Here is a 27,294-nt window from a genome sequence, read left to right as displayed (position 1 = left end):
ATATTTTTTTTTCTATGTATGTATCTTTTGATATATACGTATGGTTTTTTAGTACGAATTTTCGACCAATTCTTCTTTGACAAGTCTGTTTTTTGGGTGGCTAGAAGATATTTCTTTTGGCTTTAAGTCCGCTAAAGTACTTTTTTTTTGTGTTTTAAGTTTTAAATAAAATAAAAAATAAATTTATTCATCTGTAATGATTTATGCTTGTCGAGTTTTATTGAAAGTCACATCACCGTTTTTACAAATAAATCATTTCGATTTACACAACTAAATGATCTTGGTAACTTTTGCCTCTTGAAAAATATAATTTTACGCTTTGAATGGCATATTCAATTCAAAACAGACTTTTTATGGTAAGTTACTTTTGCCTGAATGGCGTCAATATTATATTAGTTTTTTTCTCCTAACTCAACACAAAACTTAAGCCCCATGTAGTAGGGACTTGTTTCTCAATAAATGTAAAAAAAGTATTTGAATAAATAAATTGCAAACATAATTTTAGAATATTTTAATTTTTATTTCATTCAAATGCATGCTTTTTTTAAAAATGAAGTAACTAAAATCAGTAAATACCTGCCAAAATATTTACATGTGATGTTTTAAAGAGAAACCTTTCAATGTCCACTCACGGCTTTTATTTTTTCCCACCATCTTTCACAGTAGCAGCTGCTCAATTATGTCATTTCATTTTTTCCTTTCTCTTTCTTTCCTTCTTTACCCCTTACTTATTTCATAGAATAGTGTAGATATTTAGTCCATTTTTATTTCTAAAAAAACAAACAAATATTCTTAAATCAACGTTTTGTTTTAAAATGAAAATACTTTAAAATATCAACAATATATGAGCATATATCACTGATTTTCTCTATTTTAACGGTTTTGATAGGTAGAAAGAAATTGCCTTAAGGCAATATGCCCGCCCTTATTCAAACGTATCCAAACTATATAAAGTGTGTAAGAAAATAAGTAAAAAAATTACAACGTTCACCCTTTTTTGTGTATTTTTTTAATAATCTAAGTATCATTTAAAGTTTTCATGGTTATCATATTAGTTGACACTATTGTATTTGTAAAATAAAAGATTTCATTTTTCGCTTAGACAAATCTCTTTGATTGTTTATAAAATAAAATTGAATATCATAAGTAGCTTTATTTTAAATAAGGGAAATAAACGAAAAGTTGTTTGTGTAAATAAATTTATTTCATCGTAAATAAGCGGTATATAAAGGTCTTTATATAGCATTGTAATTATCAAACAACTAGTTTATATGCAATCTTCCTACGTACGAATATTGTGTTGTAAATTTCGACCGTCATACATATTATATAATGGTTGGTATCAAGGCCCCAAAGCTTCAGGAAGTTGTTTAATATGATTTATTGCTTCATATTTCGTATCACAGCAAAAGCGTTGTATGACCACTTCAGTAACTGAAAAAGAAAACTTTTCATGAAAGCCGCGAATAATGAGTCGTATTATTTATAAAGTTTTGGCAACGGTTTTGCAAAACAAGACAGTCAAGGCTAGAAACTTGTATGGTAGCCTTAAAAAAAACTTTTGTTTTCTACAAAAATATTATGTCCCACAAGTAAAAATGAAAAATAATTTACTGTTTTAGGAAAAAACTACGGTTTCATGATGCTTTATCAACACATTTTGGCTTATTTCTCATTTTTATATTGCTTTACATAACATACGTACGCCCCCATCTTGAATATTGCACTGCTATCTGGTCTCCTGTTTATAAATTAAATATTAATAGAATCAAGTGTTCAAAAAAAATTCCTGAAAATACTAGAATACAAATTTCATTTACATTTTTCAAATTATTTAGCTTCATTAAAATTTTACAACCTTGATTCATTAGCACACAGAAGAGATATGTTTTATTAGATCCTGCTTTATAAAATTGTCAATAATAAGTTCGATTCCCCGGAACTCATTAATCTACTGGCTCACCGCGTCCCCTCCAGGCCAACTAGACTCTCAGATATTTCTATATTCGTAAATTTAAAACTAATCATCGGAAACATTCTACGATCCCTCGTATTTATTTTTTTTAATTTTTTTTTTATTTTCTTTTATTCAGGAAACATACAGTACAGTTACAAAGTTTAATATTTTACACAATTGGACTTAATTCTAATGGACCAGTGAAGTTTCCATATTAAAAAGCAATTAAATCTAATGTTAATTATGAAAGTATAAAAAAGAGAAGGAAAAAGAAAACATAAATGAAAGTTGTTTAAAAATTTAAATTTAAGTGAAAAAAAAAAAAATATTTTAAGGTTTGTAGTTTGTAGTGAGTATTTACAAATGGAAATAATATTAAAAATGAAGAAAACTTGTAAGAGTAATTAAGAATTAAGAATGGAAATAAAGAATGAAAAACATACTCAGATGTAAAAATAAAATAAAATAGTAATAACATTTTTTTTTAAAAAAGGAAAAACATAAACACATATTTATTTTAAGGGATTCAAAGAAACGATGAGAAGAATCTTTAAGTGAAATATAAGACAGTAAATTTAAATTTAGGTCAATTTAAAAAACATCTTCAAAATTAATGACACATTATAGTAAGAGCAGCAATATATTGATTTTATTAACATATATAATATAAGTAATTAAAAGTAGTTTAAAAGTATAACAAGTATAAAAACATGCCAATGGCAGCAGAGAAAAAAGAAAAAATAAAGAAGGAATAACAAGTATGGCAAGTAATCATTTAAAATTTGAAAAAGCAATATAAGGAGAAGATTTTAAACCAAGAGAAGTCGATAAAATTTCATTAAACCGATTTTAGAAGTAATACAAAATTTCAAAAGAGAAATTTAATTTATAATAATAATATGAATGTGAAACATTTAACAAAAAATTTAATAGTCTTGATATATTTAACACTCCATACAATATGTACAGAAGAGAATTAATAGGCTTGATTCATGCTCTTCATTCATAATTCATTTAATCATTAAATCAAATGCAATTTTCCACTTTTACTTTTCTTTAATCATCTTTTACCTCTCCTTATCAATTTCTTTCTTTTCCTTTTCGCTATCTCCTTGTTTTTCCTATATTTATCTTATTTTAATATATAGTATATTTATTATTTATATAGTTTAAACTTCAAGCCGTCGTCGCTTTATTACAGTATTATTTAGTGAACACATAAAATTGGATGGCAGGCCCTACTATGTATACATTTTATATAGTTTTAAAAAAAAATCATTTAACCTGTACATCTGTTTGTATTTGAAATAAATAAAATAAAATATGCGTAGCATAAACCCACATCTAAAATGGGTTAATAAAGTTTTTCAATATAAGTGCAAAGCTACCTTCAAACATTCTAATTTTTTTTTAAAGACTTAATTTTACGCCCTAGGGAAACAACAGAAATAGAAAACATTTTAAAGAAAGGAATATAGAAGCTTAGACATTTACAAGGACAGGTTATAAGCCCTGTCATTCTTAATAATTGTAATTCGTAAATTGAAATAAACAAGCTACAACAGGGATGGAGAATACCCTAAATAAGGGAATATGGAAGTCTAGGCATTTCAAGGGCTTATTACTTGTCATTGGCTGGTTTAAGTGGCCACTTTACACACTGTGTAACATTCACGATTTTGCCTGTGTTTGAACATCCATATTTCTTCAATTCTTCCATTTGTTGATTTTAGTGAAGTTTGTTGTAGTTAATTAATCTTAATGACTTCCGAGGGGTGAAATCCAGTCTTTTGTCTACAAATATTTGGACACACTCAAATATTGTCGTAAATTGAAATTGATTAATTTTTTCAATAATTTACTTTTTTTCTATTTGAACTTCTTATCATCATTATCATTCCCTTTCCGCACCTAATGGTGCATAGAGCACTGTACTAGAACACCAATTGCGGCGTATTTTGATTTGTTTTTTATTATAGGAAAGTAAGGTGATCATAAGCCTTAAGTCATAATCCCTGTAGATGTCCAGACTTTTAGATTTCCTTCTCTAAAATGTTCTCCAACTCTGTTGTAATATGTTAATTTATATAAATATTATAATTATTGCAGTATTCATTTTTAAGATTTGAAGAAAATGGAATAACCCGCTGAACCTACATTTTTAAACAAAATTAAACAAAATTTTGACAAAATAAGAACATGAAAGAAACTTACAAAAATACACCACAACATTAAGACCAAAAAAAAACTTAATTTGTTTTTTTTTATTGCAACTGGCGGGACTTGACCATTGCCCACGTGTAAACAGCAATTTGTAAAGAATACAATGGATAATCTTTCGAGTTTAATCGCTCGTAATAAACTCCGTCGTTTATTCAATTTTGCAGCGCTCACGTGTGAACTGCGGCTGAATTTTCGTATTATCCCAGCGTTCTATCCTGCCTTTCAGAGCCTGTTCATGGAGTTGGGACAAGAAAATGTTGTCCTATCCATTGTATTGTCCACGTTGAAACAATACTTTATTCACCGTACTAAAATATTTTTTTATCAAAATTAAAGAAAATATATATCTCTAGATTAGAATTTTATAAATGGCTACTTTTTTGTCATGCAAATAAAAAAAAAACAAAAAATAGATCCACAGTGTTTTGAGTATGTCCAAATGTTTGTAAACAGGCTGGATTTCCTCCCTATAGAATTCTTTAATTGGCTGGTTTAAGTCACCACTTAACAATTTGTCTAACATTTACCATTCTGCCTATGCATAAACATCCACCTTTCTTGAACTCTCCCATCTGTTGACTTTTAAGAGCATATCGGACTGTGGCGTCTGAGACTCTTCCTGTGCTTGCAGGAGTTCTTCCAATAGATTTTGAGACAAGAGAAGCAGTAGTAAAACGCTCTGTGAGGAGAGGAGAGAATATGGAATACTTTGGTGTTGAGCTGCGCCCTTCCGAGACAAGATTTAGCGTACTATGTGATATTATGCGAGGCGTAACTCTCAATCAATGGCAGAATAGATGGGACATGGCATGTACGGGGAGATGGACGTGGTCTTTTTTACCTTCCATCAGACACAGCATGTGTAGTAAGTTCTTGGTGTTTGACCATCATACTGCACAAATGGTTTCGGGACATGGGGAGTTTAGAGACAAGCTTCATAAACTTGGACTTGCCCCTGTCTCGAGCTGTGTTTGCGGAGATAACCATCAATCGGCCGAACACATCCTGTGGCACTGTGTGCTATTAGATGACGCCAGAGATGAGATGCTGAATGGTCTGACAGGGGTCATGCGACCAGCGTGGAATGTGGATCTGATGGCCAACAGTACGAATTTTGCACTCTTCCGTCAGTTTGTTCGGACTTGGGTATCGCGTTGGGAGCTCCTCAGATGCGCGGACGCCTAGGTGGGTAAAGTATGGTGGGACAGGCAACTGTTCCTGTAGGATGCTCATTCAGTTGGGTCTGTGCTTCCTTCCGAGCGGAACGCAAACGTTCTTTTGTTTTGTCCTCCCCTTACGGGGGTGGTATTCGGATCCTCTGCCTCTGACCACCCAGGGAGTCCTTCTTTATCCAACGTCGTTCTCTTAATGTAAATGTCCGTGTTTTTACTTTTGTTTTGTGTAAGTTATGTTTGTTATGTTACTATAGTATTTAAGAAAATGTTTTTGTATATTTGGATACGTTTATTTATTTAAATTATTAGTTAACATATTTTTTTTGAATAAAAAAAAACAGAGGCATTGAGAGAATCCTGAGGGGTGGGAACGACGTGTTGGCCTCTGTCCATACGTCCTCCTCCCCCCTCCTTAATCTGCATAGAGTTTGTATTCCTTAGGAATATTTTTAATAACTTTCCTCTATGCGCAGCTGACAGAGAGTCCCTCAGGACTCTATAACAGCTGCGGGTGGATGGTGGGCTTAAAAGTCTCCCCTCAATGTTGACTTTCATGGAATCAAAAAGCTAGAACCTTCATTTGGTGGGTAAGATTCATCCAGCTGAACCATGTCACCAACTAGAAAACGTCTGAAAAGATTTTTTAGGCTCTTATTAGGAGACTTCCGTGGTGTAGTGGCTTAGATGCTTGACTGACACACGGAAGGCTTCGGGTTTGATTCCCGGTGAGAATGCAAAAATGAAAAATGAGATTTTTCTCAATTCTGGATGATTTGTGCTGTAATTTACCACTGTAATTGAGCCTTCTGGCCTGTTGTGGTTTAAAAAAAAACTAACTTCACAAAAGTCAACAGATATAAAAATTGAGGAAACGTGGATGTTTAAACATAGGCAGAGTAATGAATGTTACACAGTGTATGAAATGTCCATTTAAACCAGACAATGGCTGGTCATAACTCAATAAATGCCTAGATTTTCATATTCTTTTCTCAAAAATGTTTTCCGTCTTATTGCAACAAATTAAGATCAAAATAAGACCTATTTGCATAAAAATAATTTCGTAAAAGAAAATTGAAATTTAAAAAATACTTTGTGCATTTTGACACAATGGGTTGTGTAATTTTGCTTTTACATGCAACTTATTTCGTCCATTTTTTTTTTTAAATTTCTTAAGTTAGTTTTCTCTGCCTAAAGGTAGAAAAAAATGCAAATGTACGTAAACTGTATAACTTCATATGTATATATAGTGTTTAAAAAAAATAAACAAATATATTATTTAAAATACTACAGATAACATAAGACTTCTCTTTAAACTCATTTATTTTTTTTATTCTTTACACTTTCAAGCATCTAACAATGTATTTTCATTCCCTTCACTTAGCAATTTTGAGATTCTTTTTTTTAAGGGAGTCTTGTAATATCCTTGTTTTATTGATCAGTTGGAAAAGTATGATGTGCAATTTTTCATAAATTTTGAAAGAGAGCAATTTTATAGTGTGAATGGCTCTGAAAAATCAAAATTTTTGTTAACAAGCCTAATCTAAATATTAGTAGATGAACTGAACATAATTTTCTCAAAAAAAAGCATCATAGCGTGTTAACTTAAAATGTTGAAAAATTTCAATTTTTTCCAAGACTTCCCTGAATTATCATATGATATTTAGCCACCGAGAAGTGAGACGGCAAAAAAAAGTTCAAAAATAGAGTAGAGTTGACAAAAAATAAATATTTGACGTGTCATATTTTGCAATCTAAAATAATAACGGCAAAATAAAATTCGTTTGAAATATGTTAAATTGCCAGCCGTTACTCCATTTCTAAAGATGGTGTGTCCCGACTGTTTTCATGTCATGTTAGTTGTCAAATGACATATCTCAATTTGCCATTTGTGGAAATAGAAAAATAGACGTATTATAAAGTGACACGACTCATGTTCTCTAACGCTAACAAACAAAAACATACGAAATATTGTAGATTTCACCGAGACTATTACGTGATATGTATAACTTAATATTGTGTATCATGCAAAGCCATCTTTTCGCTGATTTAGAAAAACCATTTCAGTTATAATGTGAGTATTTTGGGCACTTGATTGTTAAAAATGTTTAGTAATAATAATAATTTTTCTTATTATGGATAACTTATATAGCGCCATTTTCGTAATATAATACCTCGAAGGCGCTTTACAAAGGGATTATATAAAAAGTTAAATGTAATTTTAACTTTTTCATTTCAGAAAAATAATGTACTTTGTCACCACATGCTAAGAGTTTATATAAATGATTTAGAGAAGAAGTGGGTTTTAAGTTTCTTCTGAAACATCACTTCACTATCACAGTTTCAGACTTCTGCTGGGAGAGCATTCCATGTCGTAGGGCCTGCGACCGCAAATGCACGTTTGCTGAATTTAGTGCTCTGTTTGCATATAGGTATAATAACTTTTCCTTTCGACGTAGATGTATCTGATCTAAGCGTAAGACGTCTGTCAGCTAGTTCATCTGGAATGCAGAGTTCCCTTAGATATTTTGGAGCAGAGTTGTGCAATGACTTATACATAAGCCAACCGAGTTTGTATTCCCCCCTCTGTGCAAAACGTAGCCAGTGCAATTCCCGAAGTAGTGGAGTGATATGACTGAACTTAGAGATTCCAAAAATAAGTCTCGGTGCGACATTCAATACAGACTGGAGGCGAGTCATTTTATTCATCGGTAGACCTGCGTAGATACCATTACAATAATCGACTCTAAACACTTCAAACGCATTTATAAATTGACGGGCAGCATCAACTTGCAATTTTTTGCGGATGCATTTAATCTGTCTCAGCTGGTAAAAGCATGAACTTATCGTTCTACCAATTTGTGCATCAAGAGAAAGGTCAGAATTGAGGATGACTCCCAGTATTTTCGGTTATCGGTTTCGTATTTTATTTTGACGAAAACGGAATACTTTTGTTACTTCACATACACTCACACACCTCACATTTATATGGCACTGGCGTTTATTTATTTACGTTGTGAAATGTGGAAATTTTCTTAATATATTCTTATAGGTGTAATTTTTTTTTCAATGTCTTACAACACACCTTTTCTCTGTTTTTAAGCATCATAGTGTAAATTTTATCATAGTATACTTATGTGTTATCATATATTACTTTTAATAAGCAGTGTACACGCTCCAGAGTGTAATTTAAGGCTAAAATATAGTATTTTCGTGATACTCCTGCGGCTTGAGGTTATACATAACCCAAGCAATTGTAATTATATTTGTTAGTACAAGAGTTAAAATGTATTGTTGTTACACGTGATTAACAACCTTTTGGTTCAACATATCAAATCGCAATTTGTCAAAACAAATATGGTAGAGCAAAATGGAAACCTATTATTAATTGTGAAATTATGTCCTTTAAGTAATTGTGTCCTTTATTTAGGCCTATACACGGTTTAATCACCAACCTTATTTTAAACCTGGAATTAATTTATTTGTGTATTAATTTTATGCCATCGAAAAAATTTCCTCGTCTGTGCTATTTATGTTGGTGTATTATTATATTTAATTTTTGATATGTATAATCCATCGACCAATCGCCCTAAAACACAATGACGCTTAATTGATGCCAAAATGCTTAGTGATGCCCTACGCGTATTTAGTCGTTTTTCGATTTTTTTTCATGTGGTAATTAAAATTTGAAGAAGAAGATTTGTAATTAAAATGCCTGCTTGTGTTGTGAAAACGTGTAAAAACCTCTCGGACATAAAATCAAGAATAGTCCAGGAGGAGCGTAGAATCATATTTAAATACATCGAACTGTGACCAAAAAACCCCCACTTTCATCGCGAAAAATATAATACTCGTAGTAAGAAAATTGTATTAAAAAAAAGCAATTTGTAAATTTCTCTAAAATTTTGTACACGCGGAAACATTGATTGACACAACAGAGTATATAAATAAAGGGTCATTAAATAAGAGTTATTAATTTAATTAACTTTGAACTTAAAAAATGAAACGAATTTTATTTTACATAAAGCGGATATTTTTATATTATGTTAAATAATATTTGATGCTATTATATTTCAACGATAATGTCGATCAAATGTCCACCACGGCGTTGTTAAATCCATGAGGTCCAATTTTCGTTAGTTCTCTTATTAGATGAGTAAAGTAGCGTAAAAAAATTACAACCCTGGCAACATTAACAAAACGTCCATTTTGTTTTCTTAGACAATCTGACAGATGGACAAATAATTAAATTTTCATTTCATGCATTTGCTTCTTACACATGCATTTGCTACTTATCCATCCCATCCTGTTTTTTTTATCCCAGCAGTATTTTTGCACTTTTAAATGAAACAACGTCGCATAGTTGAATTGATGATGCATGAGTTGCGTATTGAGCGACTTCTACAAAGAAACTGATGGTCAAAACGTAAAACTACTATTTTAAAAGTGATTGGTCGCCTTCTGTTTGATGAGCGTATGCGGTTTCTGGACTATTCTTAATTCTTTGCTCTCGGATAACAATGCAAAACAATAGTGATGAGTGATTAATAAAGCTTAAAATTATTGACATTCAATTAAAACTACAGTTTTGAGTAAACGTCAAACTACGTCTGGCGCCGCAATTGCGAAGCTCTTCTTACTTAAAGGGTTAGATTTTTACATTAAAATAAAGTTTTTGCGTTCCCCAAAATCTAGTTAAAAAAATATAAATGGGCCAAAATTATAGGGAATCTAAGCCAATAATTTGATTGGGATCTACCTAAAACAAATGTTGATTGTAAATATTAAAATTTTATTTACCATAAATGGGTTTCCTCCAATTTATAGAAGTGTGCATGCTTGTTGAATGTACCCCTGGTTTAAACAAATGAACAAATTCAGTTACTATAAGTACGTTTTTGTGTTACATCTTTTAAAAATCTTTGCTCTATAGGGCGCGTCAATATATTAATTAATCGATGGTACCAACAGCTTTTGTTTGACTTGAAGACTATTGAATTTGTACAAAATATTACAACAAATGCATATGCCAATATACGAAACCCTTTTTAAATAGTACGAAGATGAATTATCAAAGTAATTTTAAAGAAACCCTCAACATTCGAATCTCGTTTATTTTGTTAACTTTATTTATCGTATTAAGTATTACATAAATTAAACTATCTATCTTATTTACTGTAGATAATTTAATAATTGTTTTATTGAAAACTTTTTTGCATTTTTTTCTAATGTTACATCAATAATCGTATGTATTATTGTACTTCTATTGATTAACAAATAAATAAATAATAAACAAGTATGTCGTAAAAAGGTCTAGACAAGCCACAAAAATTATATAGCCCTGCATCCGCATCCGCAGTATATGACCCAGCCAATTGTCACGAGTACACTGCGTTCATTCTGTTATTACTTTATTCCTCTCAAAGTCAAACCACCGCACAGTTAAGATTTTTCTGAGGCATCTATTCTCAAAACTCAATATTTTGCCGTTTTGGGCCCTAGTAGGTGCTACGATTCACATTCGTAGAGTTAATTAATATGAATATTAACAGCTTAAAAATAAAAAATATATGAACATCAAGCCAAAAAAATATTTAAAAATATTATATATTTAAAATAAACTCTCTCGTGATCGAACAAAATCGACAATATTTATTCAAAGTATGTCGAAAAAAAAACGATTCTTTAATTCCACTTACATTTGTTTAAGTTGTTATAAATTAAATAAAAATACTCAAGTTACATTACTTCGATTTTTGTTTACTAGGCATTATTTCTGTTTTTTTTTTATGGGACCATTTTAAGATTAATTTCAAATAATTGTTTATGCTGTCACAAAAACATTATTCGATTGTTTTTCTTCGCCAAATTGAAATGCAATATAAACGTTATATGAAACTGGCATTTTCATTAATACTGTTACAGAAAACTACCATTATTCAACGTCCAGTCTCTGGAAGTGTCCATTTTCTCTGCCTTTCGTTCCATTTCGGTTTGCTGCTGTTGGATTTTTATCGGGATTGAACTGTCACTTAATTCGAAAACGTTTCTACAGAGGATTTCTAATATTGTGGTAAGTGCAGTGAGGTTTACATTTAGCGACACCACAATTTACTCTTTTTATTCGAGGCTGTCTCCATTTATACGGAGGGATTTGTGTCTGGAAAGAAAATAAATAATCCCGAAAAGCATTAACCGCGCACCCTCTTTGGAAATGAAAAATGTCGGGAATACCAAGCGCGGAAGGAAGCGACGTCTGTTTCTGTGTAAGAAACTAGCTTTTTATTTAATAGAATCTTAAAAAAGCTAAGTTTGTATGTATGTAAATTGAAACAAAAATATTAAGTTATTTTAATGTATAATAAACATAGCCGTGTTCTATTACACCAGCATTTTTCAACCTTTTTGAATACACGACCTCTTCACGAGTAACAAAATCTGGCGTATTAAACTGAAAACCTTAAGTTTATCTACAAAGTAAAATGAAGTTTTCAGTGTAAAAATGTAATTTTAATACTTTTTTTTCTAAGCATGTTCATTGGGGTGTGTCACGCTCCATACAAAAAAAAGACTTTTTGTTTTTGGACTAATAGGTCTCAAAAGTTGCATAAAGCTTATGGCAATAAGAAAAATAAAATAAAACTTAAAAAAAAACAACATCTTTGGCTCGCTAAAATGGATTGACAATTTGAAAAATAATAAAAACCTCGCTATGTTTTTTTTTTTTTTTATATATAAAATTATTAATAAGTTGAGTAATTCATTAGTAAAAAAAGAAGGTAAAAATAAATTTATTAGAGATTAGACGAATAAAAAAAATACCAAAAATATATTTGACGCAAAAATACAAAATTTTGCATGCGTTTTAAGGCAGTTTTTAGACTTTATAAAGCTAATTCATAGATAATAAAATAAAGATTTTATTAACACAACAAGCAAAAAACTTCACTTAAAATTAAACGTCGGCAGTACTTTTTTCGAATTTTGTGTGGCGCATTTTTCGCATTTTTCCCCAAGACATCCTATTTTTACATTGATGGTGAGTGGCATGAAATCTTCAAAAAGTCCAACACCTTTACATTGTCATGGTTTACTTGTTGCACTAACGCTTCGGACGTTATTGCTCACAAAAACGGTGGTTTCGTCAAAACTATGTGTTTTATGCCGGTCAATCAAACCTTGATAATTTTAGCTTTTAAGGTTTATTTTGGAGTGCAATGCTCTTAATAAGAAATTAAAAGAATGAGATTGAATGAGAACGTTCTCTTATTTTGCAGTTGTTATTGGTTAACGTTGATAATAAAAGATTTTCAGATTGGGCATAATTGCAACATCAACTAATTTATCAACGTTATGATTTTTACCTTTTAAAAATGAAAATGTGACTTTCTCGAATATCCTAGTACATACTGCTTTCTTAAGGAAAAAAATGGTCAAGTTAAACTGATCCAGGTTTCCGTACGAGAGTTATGTGCTCTTGAACTTTTATTTGTTATTTATGATATTTTTACTTTTTTTTAACAAAACAATGATACCATTGCGTACGTCGAAAAACAATACTTCGATGTTTGGAATTTTTTATTTTTTCATGAAAATCTCTCTGGCTTTTATTATTTCTCTTCTCAGCTTGTTGTGGTCTAATATAGAATAAATATTATTTCATGAAACACAGTTTACAGGTTGTAAGGTAGCGGATGCAATTGCAGCTGCTACCCTAAATGTAATAATATAACTATCATTAATCTTAGAAAGTTTATCGAAATCGATTGGGTTTTGATTTTGCGTTTGATTTTTACCATATATATGATTGCAAGTTGACGAAACGTAATCTTCAAAAAAAAAGGTTTATCATGACCTCTAATTGTCATTTTTCGGAAAGTTTGTTAGACTTCAAGAAAAGACGGTTCTACTAGTGAGACAAATTTATTGTTACTTAGAAATTTGTGAATAAAGTTTTCGATATTTTGAAGGAAAACGCTGTATTTAGTTATATATGTACCTAACACTTTTATCCATTATTTTCTGATTTTTCAATATATTTGGGTACTATTTTAATAAAAATAACATAACTTATTAAATTTAATTCTATTTTTATACTGAAAACCACGGAAACTTAGACTTTTTGCCATATTTAAATATTTTTATAGAAACTCCTAAACTTAAACATATTTCAGACGCCGCCGACGCGCGCCAGTGGCTCTTGCAAGTAAGAATTTATCATTTGATATCTCACCCATCAGTAATGTCTGAAATATATCTTCATTAGCTGGTAAAGATGAACTCTTTATTTTTTCTGGAGTATTTTTTTTTAAGAAGACATATTGGTGGATTTTATCTAAGTAAGCAATCAAAGTTATCGCACGAAAAATCAGAGTGAAACTTATTACGATACGAAATTTTTTATAACTCTAGTTAATTGAAATAAAGGTACAGGTGTAAAATAACCGCCACTGATGGATTAGAGATTGGATTGATCTCGTGGACCTACCGCTCTGTGACCTTTGACCCGGCGAGCTGCGCGTACGTTATTTCGCAAATGAGAATGGAAAGAGGGCCGTGAAGGAGTGTGGGGGGGTAGGAAAGTGAGATTTTAAAAGTTAAAAAATTAAAATTAAAAATTCTTAAATAAATCATCATTGAGATATTCACTAGTAAACTATTGAAAAATCCCCCATTATGCATTTCTAAAAAAATATTTCATACATTAACTTTTTTTCTTATGCTTTTGAAAAAAATAATATGTAAAATATTTTTTTACGTCGTTTGCATTATTATAAACAGGGTGTTTGCAAAAAAAAAACAAACAGTATTTGTTATCCACAAAAAATTATTAAAAAGGGCTTATTTTTGTCATTTTTCAAAATTTTGTGGCATTTTAGCGAGCAATTGGCTTTTTTTTCATTTCTAAATTTTGTTCTTATTTTTTTTCTAAAATGCAACTTTTGAGACTTATAACGTTTCTGAATTTAAAAGTTAAATAAAAAATACTCACCTAAGTGTTTATTTATAGGTTACCGACCTCAGGGTTACCGATATTAATCGGTACATACCAACCCGGTAAACTTAACTCCTGTACTATCTCTATCTACCCCGGCATGCTCTACGGACTTGTCATCTCGACGTCATATGATTCTCTAATTTACTTTTTTATTTAATTTACTCCACGTTCCTTGCTTAATCAAAATATTTAATACTTCTCATTCATATTTTAAATTGTGATAAAAAATAGTCACTTCAAAGCGATTATAAACTCAAATAAATCTCAAGTAAAGAAAAAAATGCATACTTGAACATGATTTTGATATGAATTTTGACAATTACCAAGACGGCATGCTAAACTTTCGTCAGAATTTATCAACCAAGGTATTACAAAGCCGGCTCTTTCAACATCTCGACACACTCACTCTAGATTGTAGTAAATAAGTTTAAAAAAATAAATTAACAATTTTTTTATTTTTATGGTGGCAATGTTTTTAGGATGAGATGCTCTTATATGTTAATAGGGCAGAATCTAGCAACTGCATCTAGCCGTTTGGGTTCGAAACCATCAGTTATGTCAATATTTAATTCGACTTCAAAATCGACTTATTTTTATTGCGTGATTTAAAAAAAACATTCGTTTTAAAATGGCAAAATCGTATCATTTCCTAATTTTGCGTTCATTTTACCAGACTACAGCTTTAAACTAGCAAACTATAGTAAAAAAACTCTGTAAACTATTTTTTGTATTAATTTTTCCTATACACCGCAACTCACCAAAAGTCCCAATTACAGTGATGAATTATAAAACAGAACACGTAGGCTTGAGAAAAATCACATTTCATTTTTATGTTTTGACCGGGATACGAACTTGATGAGTGAGTCAAGTGTCTTAGCAATTACACGAGACAGGCCAGAAAGATTTGTATTCCCTTTTATAAATGGACTTTTACTTCTTTTGGAGGTTTTTTTGAACCTTATGAACATCCATAGAATATCATCAATGCAGTGTCTTAAAGGTAGTGGAAAACTAGAAAAGGTACTGAAATGTGTTTTTTTTTAAATCTCAAACTTTTATAAACTGTTTTGAAAATAAACTTTTTATGGTGTTCTAAATTTACTTATATTAATAAAAAATCTAAATGCACCTGTAGAACTCAATAAAATGATGTTTTATGGGTGCCTCATTAGATATGGTTGTATATAGGTAGAGTTAAAAATATAACTTTTATATAAATAAAATTATTTAATTATTTACATTTGATTAGTTACCATCTCACTTTTGATCGTATCCATCTCACTTCACACTTCCCATCATTAAAAGAACAATATGACAAAGAAAAAATATATTTGATCCATAATATGTATCAATCACCGTAAAAATAAAATAGGATGGAATCCATTAGTTAAATAAACCTTGATAAAGAAGCCTGTGTAACTTTGAAACCGGTCGGTAGAAAAAATAAGAGTTTAAAAAAAAATTGTTTTATTCCTATTTATTATATTTTAAGATACAGTTTTGTTTGGTACTGACTAGGTTCAAATTTTTTATTTAAGTCAAGGTCCATCCATCATCATTTTCCTATCCACGCTTAGCTGTACATACAGCATGTCATTGGAACTCTAGCGTTCACGAATAATTTTATACATGAACGCAAGATGATCAGTCACTTCAGACTCAGATCCAGGTCAGGGAATATTAATAAAATGTTTCAGTTAAAATCGCACTTACTTGAGAGCAGTCATAGAGTGAAAATACACCCAATGAAAATGCACCAATTAACAATGAAGAGCTGAAACTCTATGGGAAATTGGATACAAAAAATATTTTCTTGCTTGCGGTAAAAATTAGAGCATTAAATTGTACGGTGAAATTTCTTGAAAATGTACGAAAAAAAAAAATCAATAAAAACGCACTACTTTGAATAACGTCACTGGTTCATATAAACCATCCAATGATATGAAAGCTTTAAAGGATATCCGGTTTGGTCACCGTAAACGAACTAATCAGAAGAACCGTTATAGACCAACCTCTGACGTCACACGCGGAGTTATTTCAGAAATACAAAACTTTGAAAAATCATAGCGCTGATAATACGATATTTAAAAATAAAAAGTAAAAATTTTTGGCTTAGTTTAATATTCTATTAACAAATAAAAAAAATTAAAAAAGACCCTGAACTTCCTCGTTATTAAATAAATACAAATTGATGATCAAACCAAAACTATAACCCAAGGTGAGTGCCATGAGAAAAATAATTTGTATAAGACTGTTTACACTCAAAACCTATGTAAATGAATATTGTACACAACTATTGTAAAGTTTATACAACCTACTCATTTTATTCAAATGTTTGAAAATATACACGTTTAGAAGGTATTGAATTCACAGCCAATATTAATGTTTATTGAACAAATTCATGAAAACAAATTATCAAAAGCCTTTAAACATAAGCTTATTAGATGAAGATATTATTTGTCAACTCGTGTCTTATTAAAACGAGATGTTTGTGAAGATCCGATGAAAATAATACCCACACAGAATATATGTTTCTGGAACTCAATTTAATGTAATAAGGTTTATTGAAGATTCGTCGTTATTTGAATTTCGGAAAGATGTGTTCAACGAGCCGTAATTTTTGTGTAGCGAATTTCACGAAACCTAAATATTTGGATTATCGAATACTTTTTTCAGTTTAATGGTAATAAATGTACAATTGAAACACGTTGTGATGTTGTAATTAAAAAAAATGTAATGATAAAAATTTGTCGTTATGCTACAAATAAAAATGAGTTGTGATACAAAAATTAAAAATGTGTGCTAAAAATTAAAATGTGTTGTGATGCTACAATTAAATTATTTTGTGACGTTCATCTTACATTTGTAAAGGTATCAAGAGACAATATAAATATCTTCCCTGCAGTTAGTCTCAGGGGTTTTTTTGACCTTTCCATGAATATTTTTATACTTCTTTTGACATCTTCACTAAAACTCGTCCAATTTCCATTAAAAGCAGCTCTTTGCAAATGGAAACTCTGGAAAATAATAAAATATATTTTAACTCTAATAGTTGTACAACCAGCGAATTCAAAACAAACGCCATTATTTTTATGTTACAAAGGTAAGCGAAAGACAAATAATAAGCTATGTAAATGCCAAGGCTTCCTGAATTGCTTTATTTTATCACATATTTTTAATTGGGCTCTAAAGCAATTATTTAAAACATCATTTCTTGAGTTTTTTCTCAGTGAAAAACTCGATTATTAAATATTCTTCATATTGTATTTCCGAGAAAGAAATAATTTTAATTTATTCCATTATATATTTTTGCACTGACGTCAATTTTCAAAACTATTTTTAGTATCAAAAGTCATGAATATAATTTCAAAATTGTACAAAAACATACGCAAAGATATTTTGAAACCATTAAAAGTGAGGAGAACTTACTGACATTTTAAAGATAAAGTAAACTCATTGCATAATGCATATATTGTTTTTCTGTAATCGGTATAATTCATTCGATCACCTTTTATAGACAAGAGGTGGGTATTAGTAGATGCAAAAACAATGTCCAAAGATGGGGATACCTATTAAGTGATGGTTTTCTGTGTGACTGCGGTAAAACACAGGATGACAGCCACCTACTGACATGTCCCGCTGATGGGAGTAGGCTGTTCTCCTGGAAACCTTATTTTAGCAAATGACATGGCGATATCTCTCACCGTATTTTAAATTTGCAGGATCGGATCCAGCTGAACACGTATTTTCATAGTTTTCTTAGGTACAAAATATCCACGACAATTAAATATAGGAAAACAGTTTTGTAAAAAGTTACAACTTTCAATTCATAAGTTTGAACATTTTCTCAATTGGTTTATTTTACCTGCAATGGGCTCATATTTTCAAATAATTTCAAAACAAACATTATATTTAAAAAGTAATGAGAAGCATTTATATATATTCTGTTATTTTACGGATGTAAATCGTGGCATGTCGCAACTTGTACTAAGAAAAAAACTCGAAAGCTTTAAAAATAGATGCTTGTGACAAATACTTGGTATCAAGTGGTTTGACTTTGTTGGGTAAGAGGAAACTTGGTAGAAAAATTAAATAAGGCTAATTTTAAATGGAAAAATGCGGCACCGGAAAGGTCCGAGTTTAACAGATTACAAATGAGTTTAACCCTGCTAGTCTCTTTAACCAGCCCCTGGTCCGCAGGTGCAGCGAAAGCCATTTGAAGACTGTCTACCGACTATATTCAGCCAAACTAAGGAGGCTGAATTGTCCTGGGACAAAGCAAAGAAGGTGGTGCAAAACAAGACTGAATAGGGACTATAAAAGCTTCGCAAAGGGAGTAAAACAGTCGAAGAAAGAGATGAAAGTTTATTAAGAATTCAGATAATTTTATTATTTTTCATAGTCGAAAAATAGGACTACAGTAAAAAAACTCAAAATATTTCATTCATGCTTTTCTTATCTTAAAAAGTGTGATCCTATTAAAGAATGTCTACAATATAGCGTTTTTGTGTCAAATTTCCGGTTTTGTAATTTCTTATACATTTTAACCTCTCTACTTCTATTGCTGAACAAAAGTTTTTAAGTGGCTATATTGTGACTTTTTCAGTTTTATCTGAGAGCCTATTAAATTTCCAAATTTTTCAATTACGACACGCTTCTTAAGGAACACTATCTCGTTACACAAAAAAATACATATTAAATGTTTATGCACGAAATGAATTATTTCAGGTAACTAATGCGGAATCAAAGAAAAAACATTAAAAAAATAATATGTTGAAAACGGTGAATATATTACGAAACATATGAGAGTTTTATTTAAAAGGCCTAAGGGTGTTGTATCACGAATTTCTTTTTTTACTTTGAGTGTCTGGCCATCCTATATATTGATATTAGACGGGACGATAAAATGGCAAATATGTTAGAAATATATTACCAAATATAAAGAATATTTCCGGTAAATCCTGAGGTCTGCGAGACAATAAAGACGGCAAGCCTTAACGGGAAATATAGCTCATAAATATTAATTTTACTGAAATATTATTATTTATTTCCTGTAAATAAATTTTCACGGTTCAGTTAGACCAACAATAAAAAAATATGTATTCGACGTTTGACCGATCAGCGTATTTTTAAAAATTTTTTTTAACTTCCCTTTTATTACTGGTAAAATTGGAATATTTTTTTCTTTATTTATTTAACAACAATGTTTCTGAAATTTTTATGTACATTTATGTAAACTATTTATTTATTTACATACATTATTTGAGACATAAGTCCTTACTCCATAGGACTAAAAGTCCTGTGTTGACACGAAACGTAAATAATAATAAATAAATAAATTAAGGTTTTATGGCGATTACGGTCAAGAATCACGAGTTGATTGTTATAATTATAGATTTTTTTTTCATTCCCAATTAGTTTCCCTCATCCTAGTAACTTGCAAGAGAATAAATAATAACAGTTCTATTCAGGGTAATTCCTTCCCTGCAAATGGACAAAGTTACAATATGAAGGGATCCTGCGAGAACCGAGTGTTAAGACATCCAATTAAAACTTTAGTCCTGATACTTCCGTGTCTGATTTCCTCTGCAGGAACTTTACCGTTTAGTATTTAAATTCTGCACACGGTTAGCATTTAAGAACTACTTAACATAAAAATGTAGTAGTTTTAGCCCATGCTGGGACGGTTAATCAGCTTTTTGACAGGCGAAGAAATTATCACACAAAGGTAATGAAGCTTTTAAAGCGCTGGAAATTTTGATTAGTAAATTATAAAACTTTGTTGGTCTTATAGTGTAATGCGCAACGCGTTTGCCTACCATCCAAGAAGTTTTGGGTTCTATTCCCGACACGATTGATATGAAATATTGATTTAAAAGGGTGTTTTTACACTAAAAACATCTCATAATCCCAAGACTGGTACCTGAAAAGTGAGACTGATCATCTTACCTTTATGTTACAAAAATGATCAAGATAAGTTGCAATTAATGTGCCAATCCAGTGCCCTCTGCACCATTAGGTTCGAAAAGGGAATGATAGTGATGAAACTTTAAAAAGGTGCATTCTTTCTTTCTTAAAGTTTTTTTTAATGGGTTGAAATTTTAAAGCGAACACAAACATTTAGGAACAAGGCATGTTTTTGCTTGCAAACCACAAAGCTTAGTAAATTCGGTTTTAAATTAATTAAAATTTAGTTGTGCCTCGTAAGTTTTTTGAACATTGAAAATTTGCACGTTGATGGTATTAAATACTACGTTATATTTTGAAAATATTGGTTTGATTTTTATTTTTCAGTTTACATTATTTTTTGAAAGTTGGTTTATATTGTTGTATTAAGATGCGTAAACCTTCGAAAATAAGAATACAATAAAATAACTAAAGATCTTTTTAAATTTCAAAAATTTGCGTTAAGGTTTTGAAAAATATTTTAAACAAATTATTATTCAAGATAAAAATATAAATTCAATGCACATTTAATTATCTGGTGCCGGTTTAAAAAAATACGGGAAACGGATAAAATAAATTGAATGTTCAAAAACACGTTTTCGGTATGATCAATTTTATACTGATGGCAACGATAAAAAAATGAACTAGATTGTGTTCCAACATTTAATATCTAAATAGACATAATGTAAGTATAACTGTATTTGGTGATTATTGTATCCAAGATAATGTAATAGGACAATAAACTCCAAAGAAAACATCTGAAGGAAGAGATTGTTCGTGCGTGCCAGCACTTAAGTTTTTATTCATAGCATGGTCGAAAATTACTCACATTTTATATATTTATCCTCAAAAGTACCTACCCAAAAAGGCTGTTTCACATGAAATATGAACGTAATAGCTATATTTAATTTTCAATCAAGCACTTAGAGACGTGAATCAATTTTATAAGGGCAAATGGATATTGCTGAGTCGAATTCTAAATGAAAATTTCAGCGGAACATATTTTTTCTCTCTAGTTGCTACACAAATAATTCGGCGGAAAATTGTAATGCCGCGAAGAATATTGACTTTTATTCGGCTGTAAATAAAATCACATCGTGCAAAACGGGTCCTAAGCAAATATGTATTGAATTGGGCAAAGGAAAAATTTAATCTTATAAAAACCCGGATCAAGGCCATTATTGGTATTTTTATGTTATTTAATCTTTCTACCGTATGAATTATTTGTAATTTGATACAGTCATATTGATTAAATACGTAATTTATTAGTAAATAGAAGATTTTGTTTTAATGATTTTATTTATTTATTTACATTCATTAGTTCATTGTACATTATTTTAGACATAATTCCGTAAACCGTGTAGAGTGCAAGTACTAATATTTTTGCTCTCGCTTTAAATTCAGCTAGTAAAGCTTAAAGGTGCATATTTATGATTGTTTTTGAACATACGTATTTATAAGGAATCGATCTTTGCCTGGTGAGATATTTTACAATTAGTTTACTTGTAATCTCGAAGGATTTGAAATTTTATGCGAAAAAAATCTGTGTTGAGTCTACCTACATTAGAATAAATCATATTGTCCCGGCTGAGGTCTATTTGACAGCGCCGCATTGAGTAGGTACTTGCTAGCTAAGTCCGCTACAAACTCAGGCGAACACAGCAGTGCCATTTTTCAATTAAAAAAAAACGAAAAAGTATTTTATACTTTAAAAAAAAAAAAAAAAAACTAAAAGTAAATATGGAAGCTCAATCCTTCGTTGAATATGCTAAGCGTGCTATAAATGCATTGACTACACTGCTAATGGATCCTAATAATAAATTTACAAAAGAACAACTCGGGAAAGTAGTCCCAAAAACCAACGAAATTTTGTGCACAATAGGACAAATGGCAGTAAAGATGAGCGCATTAGAGACTGAGGTTGCTACGATTAAGAAGTATTCCTCTTCAACTAATATCGACGTCTTTAATATCTGTGATCTAGTATCCGAAGTCCAAGATAGAAGTTACAGGGAGAAAAATATTGTTTTATGTAACTTACCTGAGAGTCAATCTACGACCCGAGCCACAGCTATTAAGGAAGATGATTCTGCTGTCAAGAAAATACTGTCTGAGCTTGATTCCTCTGTTCAAAGTCAAGAAATAAAAATATACCGACTTGGAAGAAATACTGGAGAGAGGCCTCGAGCAATTAAAGTTGAATTTTTGGAGGTCAAATGGTCACGACTACTACTGAGTAGGAAGCACCTTTTAAAAAATAATATTCGCATGTACCAGGATCAGTCTTCATTACAAAGGAAACAGCTTATCGAACTTCGTAATGAACTTGATAGTAGAAAAGCAAGCGGCGAGACTGATATCACAATAAAATACATAAATAACAATCCTAAAATAGTAAAGATGTTTACAAAAAACGACAATCCATCAAACTCTACTATCAAAATGTAAGGGGGGTGAGAACAAAACTACAGACACTTAAAACTGCATTACCAACTACGAATTTCGACATCTACTCATTTACAGAAACATGGTTGAACAACAACATCGACAATACCGAACTTGGTTTTAGCAACCACCTGATATATAGAAATGATCGGGATAAACTTGCTTCTAACAGATCTCGTGGAGGAGGAGTTTTGATTGCAGTATCGACTAAGTTCTCATCACGAATGCTCAAATGTAAAAAACAAAATTTTGAACAAATTTTTGTAATGATTTCATCAAAACGAGAAAAAATAATAATAGGCTGTGTGTATATTCCCCCTTCGTCTGATACGCAAACCTACAAAGATCATTATTTGGAAGTGGAATGTCTACGAAGGCGGTATCCCGAGGCCACTATAGTTTTGACGGGTGACTACAACTTACCCAATATACTGTGGGATCCAGATGGTATCAACCCTAAATCTAGTGATGGCATAGACCATGGGTCAAGTGAGATAATTGAAATGTCAATGTTTTTAAATCTCCGTCAAGCAAATTATGTTTATAATTGTCTTACTCGTCTCTTGGATCTTGTTTTTTCTAATTCAGATAACATTTCAGTGCAACTTGCAAATGAAAATATTTTACCAATTGATAGATACCATCCACCTTTATGCATTAATTTTGGAACCCTTATCTTAGCAAAGTACAAAACCTCTGATGTTAGATTAAATTTTTTTAAAGCAGATTTTCCTGCCATTAACTCATTTATCCTTAGCAGTGATTGGAACTTTTTAAATCAAAATTTAAATGTAGACGATATAATTGCACAATTTTATCATATCCTTGATACTGCCATTGAGTCATCTGTGCCTAAAACTAAATTCATAGCAAGTCATTTTCCTAAATGGTTTAGTAAAAAACTTATTGAAGTTATACTACATAAAAAGATTGCTCATAGTAATTTTAAAAGGTCTCGAGACATTAAAGATTATGAAGAATTTTCGAAATTGAGAATTTTGTCTAAGCAGCTTTCTAAAACCTGTTATCAAGACTGTGTAAGTAAATTTGAAGTCGATGCTGCATCTAAGCCGCAACATATTTTTAAATTTTCCAAGATTCTTAACAGTAGGGAATCTGGAATTCCGTCCACAGTGTATTACAAACGCAAAATGGCAGACACACCACAGGAAGTTGCCAATTTATTTGCTGATTACTTTAGCAGTGTTTATAGTTCTACTTCTAATTCTAGGTTACACAGTATTGATAATACAGATTTAATTGATTTTAACGACTGTGTATTTACTGATTCTGATGTAAAAAAGGGGATTTGTGCCTTAGATCCAAAAAAAAGCGCTGGGCCAGACAATATCCCTACACTTCTTCTTATACAATGTTGTCCCTCTTTAACTGGTCCACTTACAAAAATTTTTAACTTGTCCTTGAAAACTGGAAACTTTCCCAAGAAATGGAAGATCTCATACTTAACCCCCATTTATAAAAAAGGAGATAAAACTGACGTCTCCAATTACCGACCCATTTGTATTCAGTCAGCCATTCCAAAGTTACTGGAATCTGTTTTGCTAACTAAGTTCACCAATGAAATTAGTAAAGTTATCACTCCGTTACAACATGGTTTCATAACTGGTAGATCAACTCTTACAAACCTTATGTTGCATCAGAATCGGTTGATCACATCAATGGAGAGACGTCATCAGACTGATACAATTTATACTGACTTTAGTAAAGCGTTCGACAAGGTTTCTCATACAATTTTAATACACAAACTTAGTTCATTGGGAATTACTGGTAATATCTTGGAATGGTTTAAAAGCTACCTGTCATCAAGGAAAATCTTAGTAAAAGTATTCGGTTATAACTCGTATCAGTTTGAGGCATCTAGTGGGGTACCCCAAGGCTCCCACCTGGGACCAGTACTGTTTTCTTTGTTTGTTAATGACATTGTGTCGATATTTGAGAAAGTAGACATTCTTCTCTTTGCCGACGATCTTAAAATTTCAAAAACTGTTACCTCTGATACCGATTGTGGAGTTCTTCAGTCTAATTTGGTAAGGCTGTACAACTGGTGCCAGAAAAATGAACTTTATTTAAATGTCGACAAGTGTTGTGTAATATCATTTACAAGAAGTAAAAAACCCATAATATTCGATTACAACATTAATAATATCAATCTGGGAAGAGTTACACAAATAAAGGATTTGGGGATAGTTTTTGACGAAAAATTGACATTTATTCCTCACATTGATACCATCACTAATAAGGCAATGAAATGTCTTGGATATTTGCAGCGAACCGTAAAGGATTTTAATTCCATCACTACCCTCAAAGTGCTATTTACTGCCTTGGTTAGAAGTAATTTAGAATTCAATTCAACAATTTGGTCACCTTATTACAATGTTCATATTTTAAAGTTAGAAAGAGTACAACGTAAATTCCTTAGATTCATCAATTACAAACTTAATATACCCGCTGAAAATATTGATTATGATAATTTATTATGTACACTAAATATGTCAACTCTATGTAAAAGAAGAATTATAAATGACTTATTAAATTTATATAAAATAGCGAATGGCGTATTGGACGTCCCGGAATTAACTAGTGTTATCAGCTTGAAAGTACCTCTTCGAAATACTCGGCAGCTAACGTTATTCTTTGAATCTCCTGGCAGTCACAATTATTATTACAATTCACCAATACCTAGACTACACCGGCTAGGTAACGAGTATGGTGAAGTTGATATATTTTGTCTGTCTTTATATAAATATAGGTTAAGTATTCAAAAGGTTATAAATTAATTTATGTAAAATTTCTTAATATTTTTCTTTTTTACTATTTCTTTTTCTCATGTATCTCTTTAATAATGTATAAACTTATATGTATGTATATGTATGCGTGTATGTTTTCATATGTAAATTTTTTAAATATTTTTCTATGTACCATATACCTATGTTGGTACATTTCCTGATTTTTACTTATTATTGTATCTTTTAGCTTTTCTTATGTTATCTTTTATTTTTACCAAATTTACATACTTATGTTTCACTGCTGCACTTAAATGTAATTTCTAAAATATGTAAAAGCCCATTGGGCGTGTAAATCAATAAATAAATAAATAAATAAATAAATAAGTCCCAACTCCATGTGACTAAAAGTCCTGTGTTGAGATGGGTTGCTCATATTATATATAATTGCTTTTATATCGGAATCCGACATGAAAATACGTCAAAAATTATTTTAAAATTCAGGAATTTTAACGGATTCATTAAAAAAATTATTGAGTGAGTCTTTAACTCTTGAAAGTCTGTCCTTAAAAAAATATTTGCGAACGGTACTGTACAGTTATACTATATTATAGTTTACATAGGATACAATACTTGACAAGACAAGACCACAAACGTGTCTACATTCGATGCAATACTTGACATATCTCTCTTTTTTATTTAAATTATGGAGTTTTATTTTTGGAATCTTAAAATTGATATTTTCACACCGGATTGGGAAAATATTTTTTTTATAAATATGCTGGATGTTACTACGAAAAATATTTATCCTCGCTATGCGAAGAATAATTATATAAACGAAAGTAATACCAATAGCACAAAAAGCAGGAGAATAGAACTTATAACACAAAACACAGAGACGCTGTTCTGTAGCCGATGTTTGTGTGAAAGACACAAAAAAAAATCTTTCAATCAGTTGGTTATTGACAGTAAACAGGAGTATTTATGATTTTTCATTAATTTTGCCAAAACAGGCCTAAATTATAAAGATATTTTTTTTAACTATAGAAAATCAATTAAACAACAGAACTTCTTAATGATTTTTTTACAATGGCTAAACTTCTGAGGATTCTGTCTTTTGCATGACGTAACACATGTTACATCACAGCGTGCAAAGGATTTTTTTTAGCACAGCCTAATAAGAGTTAAGAAAAAGATGATTTATTTTTAAAGTCATTTATATAAAAACAAACAAACAACTCACATGTAAAAACTGTTCAATAATCAATATCCTGTTATGTTTTATATTAATAATCATATGATTTAGGCCTGTTATAGCAAAATACGACTTCTTTTGATTATTGTAAAAAAAAATTACACATTTCAAATCAATATTCTATGACTTACCACAAAATGTCACCAGTTTATCAGATTGCAATGTTTTCCAAGTTGCAAAAGTTATTTTGTAGATTATTAAATCGGTATTTGCTAAATACTTGCTAAAAGGATTTTTTAAAAATGAATAGGCCTCAAAGTCTCTATTTTAGAGGCTCGTCAGCAGATAAGAAAGAGATATTATCTAGCCATTAACCACACTTACTTTATTAATTACTTCGTCTCCAAACCAGCAAAGCATAAATACTTCAGACATCATACAAGTGAAATAAAACAGCATCCACAATAACTGAAGAGCATGGGCAAAAGGGTCTTCAATCTAAAACGATAAAAAATAGAATAACTCAATATTTGAAAATAATAAAATTGATCAAATAATCATTATTATGTGCTGCACAGAGCAGAACAAAGGTCAACCAAATCGTCAGTTCCATA

General features: G+C 30.8%; 1 protein-coding gene across 1 annotated transcript; it reads right to left on the bottom strand.

Annotated features, from left to right (window-relative positions):
- Positions 1–17,202: 17,202 nt before the first annotated feature.
- LOC148285005 (4-vinylanisole receptor-like) lies at positions 17,203–27,187 on the bottom strand. The gene is made up of 2 exons (XM_088231352.1): positions 27,065–27,187; positions 17,203–17,367 (listed from the first exon to the last, which is right to left on the bottom strand). Exons 1-2 carry the CDS (start codon positions 27,137–27,139, stop codon positions 17,203–17,205), a joined length of 240 nt encoding a protein of 79 aa, XP_088087478.1. The 5' UTR covers positions 27,140–27,187.
- Positions 27,188–27,294: the final 107 nt, after the last annotated feature.

This window comes from Micrasema longulum, unplaced genomic scaffold, assembly GCF_059751315.1.
Source record: "Micrasema longulum isolate JH-2025_06_02 unplaced genomic scaffold, ASM5975131v1 h1tg000069l, whole genome shotgun sequence".
Taxonomy (NCBI): Eukaryota; Metazoa; Arthropoda; class Insecta; order Trichoptera; family Brachycentridae; genus Micrasema; species Micrasema longulum.
The sequence above is the reverse complement of the archived record's forward strand: the minus strand, read 5'-3'. Positions and strand labels throughout refer to the sequence as shown.

Bases quoted from the DNA above. Each gene is read 5' to 3' on its own strand.
- LOC148285005 (XM_088231352.1), bottom strand. From the start codon at position 27,139: ATGCTGTTTTATTTCACTTGTATGATGTCTGAAGTATTTATGCTTTGC. The intron at 17,368-27,064 runs GTAAGTGTGGTT...ATTATTTTCCAG, and splicing joins GAGACGAAGTAATTAATAAA to AGTTTCCATTTGCAAAGAGC.